The sequence below is a fragment of the Diachasma alloeum genome, unplaced genomic scaffold (assembly GCF_001412515.2).
Source record: "Diachasma alloeum isolate Michigan unplaced genomic scaffold, Dall2.0 Dall_scaffold_00307, whole genome shotgun sequence".
Taxonomy (NCBI): Eukaryota; Metazoa; Arthropoda; class Insecta; order Hymenoptera; family Braconidae; genus Diachasma; species Diachasma alloeum.
Genome location: NW_021680446.1, coordinates 346074 through 350118, shown reverse-complemented (window position 1 = coordinate 350118; position 4045 = coordinate 346074). Strand labels below are relative to the sequence as shown.

At 36.1% G+C, this 4045-nt stretch overlaps 1 protein-coding gene across 1 annotated transcript; it reads left to right on the top strand.

Moving 5' to 3' along the window:
* Window positions 1-442: 442 nt before the first annotated feature.
* On the top strand, window positions 443-3689 carry LOC107039726 (60S ribosomal protein L10). The gene is made up of 4 exons (XM_015259487.1): window positions 443-520; window positions 679-708; window positions 1454-1759; window positions 3301-3689. Exons 2-4 carry the CDS (start codon window positions 686-688, stop codon window positions 3629-3631), a joined length of 660 nt encoding a protein of 219 aa, XP_015114973.1. The 5' UTR covers window positions 443-520; window positions 679-685; the 3' UTR covers window positions 3632-3689.
* Window positions 3690-4045: the final 356 nt, after the last annotated feature.

The window sequence follows — 4045 nt, the reverse complement described above, 5'->3', positions numbered from 1 at the left end:
GGAAAAATCAGCGCGGGCGAAGCGGGAGGGGGGGGGCTGTCATTGGTGGATTGACGTCATTGGTTATTGTTGTAAATCGAATAGCAGTGGGAAAATTCAAAAACTTCACATTCAAAATAGAACCTTCACATTAAAAAAGAGAATTGTTTTGTTAATTTAAATATTTCACTAAGAAATCGTCTCTGGAATGAATCAAGATGATGTAAAAATCTTAAATAAATCATAAACTTCCCGAAATGAGAGACACAATCATCTCAAAATGAACTTTAGGGTTAAAAAATACTTTTGCCCTTTGAAAAATTGCATTTCTTGACGATTTGAAGTGATATTGTCGGGAAGAAATACAACATCTCTCTGAAAACGAATGTTCTTATGACATCGTGTCGCCACCTGTTGACATTTACATGAAAATCCCCTAGTCGTTTTCAATCGCATCGACCATCTGTGTTCGTTCCCACGATCTTTGCCGACAATTTCCGAACGAGCGCTCCTTTTCCCTCGAGAAGTTCCTGAGGGATCGGTACGTTTAACAATTTTCCCCATTTTATTCCGTTTATGTAGGAGCAATCGTTCAATTTTTAAATATTTACGTTTGATAATTGTGGTGATTGATACTTGGAGGGAGCGGTGTTGGGTATATTTTTTGGATTAATCAAGGTTTTTTGTGGTTAATTGCAGGTCAATCATGGGCCGTCGACCAGCGAGATGGTGAGTTGTCATGCTGTTTGTTTTTAATAATTCTTCGAAATATTTTTTCATTGGTACAAATCGTCTCACGAGACATTCTCCGTAATTTAGTGAATTAAATCATCAAAATCGTCGTGAAATGGTCAAATATTTTTCTGCAAATGTTTAAAAAATTTTGAGGTTAGAAAATAGTCTTTCAAGGGCTCTGGTGACTCGATTTCCTCACATGATGAAATAAATTAGTTAATGATGAAAATAATTAAAAACATTCAATCCCCAGAATTTTTAACCATTCAATAATTGAAAAAAAAAATTTTTTTCAAAGTGCAGAACATTTTTTTTATAAGTAAAATATTTATTAGAATCGTAAAACTAAAAATCGTGGAAAATCGCCAAATTATAAGATTCAAAAAATTCAAAATTTCCGATTTCGAGGTTAAAAATGACCCCGTCATCTAGTCAGAAAAATTTTCAATTCCAAACCCTGGTCATGATCCCATTTTGCCCCAGTATGTTGATAGCTACAATGGATTTTCGTTTCGGAGTGAAAACCGTTTTTCTCGGGTATCTTTTGAACCACTGGGGCAAAATGGGTTCATGACCAGAGTTTGGAGCCGGAAATTTCCCTGGCCTTCTAATGAAAAAAATTTTATTCATCCACCTCCACCCCTTTGTTTTTTAGAAATGTTAAAAAGTCGTAAAAATGTTGTCAATGTGGATTTTTGAGAAATTCATAGACGATTATTTTTTTTCTTCACTTTTTTAGTTATCGCTACTGCAAAAACAAGCCCTACCCGAAGTCTCGTTTCTGTCGTGGTGTCCCAGACCCGAAGATTCGCATTTTCGACTTGGGAAAGAAGAAGGCGAGTGTTGAGGACTTTCCACTTTGCGTTCATCTAGTCTCTGATGAGTACGAACAGCTGAGCTCAGAGGCCCTCGAGGCAGGCCGTATTTGTTGCAACAAGTACATGGTGAAGAATGCGGGAAAGGATCAGTTCCACATTCGCATGAGGCTCCATCCCTTCCATGTTATCAGGATCAACAAAATGTTGTCCTGTGCTGGGGCTGATAGGTGAATATCATTCGAATCCTCAATTCAATCCATTCCTCCCTCTTGATTGACGTCAATAATAGTTTTTTCCGTTCTTCAGTGTTTTAATTATTCTTATCACGTGTTGTGAATGTTGAGGGAATTGTAGAAATTTAAATCAACATTGGGTTTTCCGGTGAAGAACCTTTTTTTCATATTTCAAAATGTTAAAAACACTTTGAATAGAATGGATCGTTAAGAGTGAAACGAACGAAGATTTTTTTCTCAGCATTCGGTGGAAGAATCCATAATTAACAAAAATTTTAAAAACAAAAACTTGGTGAAATGAATATTTTTACCTTCACAATTCTTCAAATATCTCATAAACTTGTAATTCTGGCTCAAAATGTCAAAATTGATTTTTTTTTGTGGAGAATTAAATTCCACAGAAAGCAATTCTTTTGCCATTTTCCTTGAAGTCACTCGTTCTCAGGATAAATAACACATTTAACAGCACCAAAAAAACCCACTCTTTCTTCGTCATCGCTTCACCTGAAAAATACTGTCCTATACAAAAAAACAAGTGGGACAAATAATGTTTTAATTCAATTAATTAAAGGCTAGTGCATATCTAACAAATTTTGATAAATTAAAAACTTGACAAATCAACTGTTACATCTTTATAATTATTCAATTATCTCGATCACCGAGTGATTCCACAGTAAAATGTGAAAAGACCATTTTTCTACAGAACTAAATTCCCCACAAAAAATGTCATTCAGCATTTTCCCCTAAAACCGCTCCTTCTCAAGATAAATAACACATTAATCAATGCCTACAAAATCCACTCTTCTTTCGTTCCCAGACTTCCGTCCACAAAACTCTGAAAAAAAAATTGTTCGTCATCCCTTCACCTGATAAATACTGTCCTATACAAAAAACAAGTGTGACAAATAATGTTTTAATTCAATTAATTAAAGGCTAGTGCATATCTAACAAATTTTGATAAATTAAAAACTTGACAAATCAACTGTTACATCTTTATAATTATTCAATTATCTCGATCACCGAGTGATTCCACAGTAAAATGTGAAAAGACCATTTTTCTACAGAACTAAATTCCCCACAAAAAATGTCATTCAGCATTTTCCCCTAAAACCGCTCCTTCTCAAGATAAATAACACATTAATCAACGCCTAAAAAATCCACTCTTCTTTCGTTCCCAGACTTCCGTGCACAAAACTCTGAAAAAAAAATTCTTCGTCATCCCTTCACCTGAAAAATACTGTCCTATACAAAAAACAAGTGTGACAAATAATGTTTTAATTCAATTAATTAAAGGCTAGTGCATATCTAACAAATTTTGATAAATTAAAAACTTGACAAATCAACTGTTACATCTTTATAATTATTCAATTATCTCGATCACCGAGTGATTCCACAGTAAAATGTGAAAAGACCATTTTTCTACAGAACTAAATTCCCCACAAAAAATGTAATTCAGCATTTTCCCCTAAAACCACTCCTTCTCAGGATAAATAACAAATCAAACAACATCTAAAAAATTCCCTCTTTCTCCCCAGGCTCCAAACTGGGATGAGAGGTGCCTTCGGCAAGCCCCAGGGTACAGTGGCTCGTGTTCGCATTGGCCAGCCAATCATGAGTGTCAGGTCCTCTGACCGTTACAAGGCCTCAGTCATCGAGGCACTGAGGCGTGCCAAGTTCAAGTTCCCAGGTCGTCAGAAGATCTACGTCTCCAAGAAGTGGGGATTCACCAAGTACGATCGAGCTGAGTACGAGGAGCTCAAGGCTGCTGGACGTCTGGCCCCCGATGGCTGCAACGTCAAGTATCTGCCCGAGCACGGACCCCTCGACGCGTGGAAGAAGTTCAGAGAGTACTTGGCCTCAGCCTGAGTGATTTGATCATTTTTGGACATCGATAATTGAATAAAAAAAACATTGAAAAACTCAAGTTTCTCTTTTTATTTTAGTTTAACAGTTCCATGCAATTGGATTTTCAACGATGCTTATGGTCTGTGAGTACAGATTGAAATGATGATGATGATGATGATAACAACAGTACCATTTTCACATTTTCATGGATGTATCCAAACCAAAAGTCCCTGCAGGGGCAGGGAGATTTTAAATATTATTAATGAATTTAATCGTGCATTTATTATGAATATATCTTGCAGCTGTGTTGACCATCTTGAAATCCAGTAGGGGCTGAGTTTATTGACAAGGGGATTTGGGTGTGAATCAAGGTTTTGTGCAAATTCATCAATGAGACGAGATATGAATTCACTGATGTATTCGATATTTGAGATA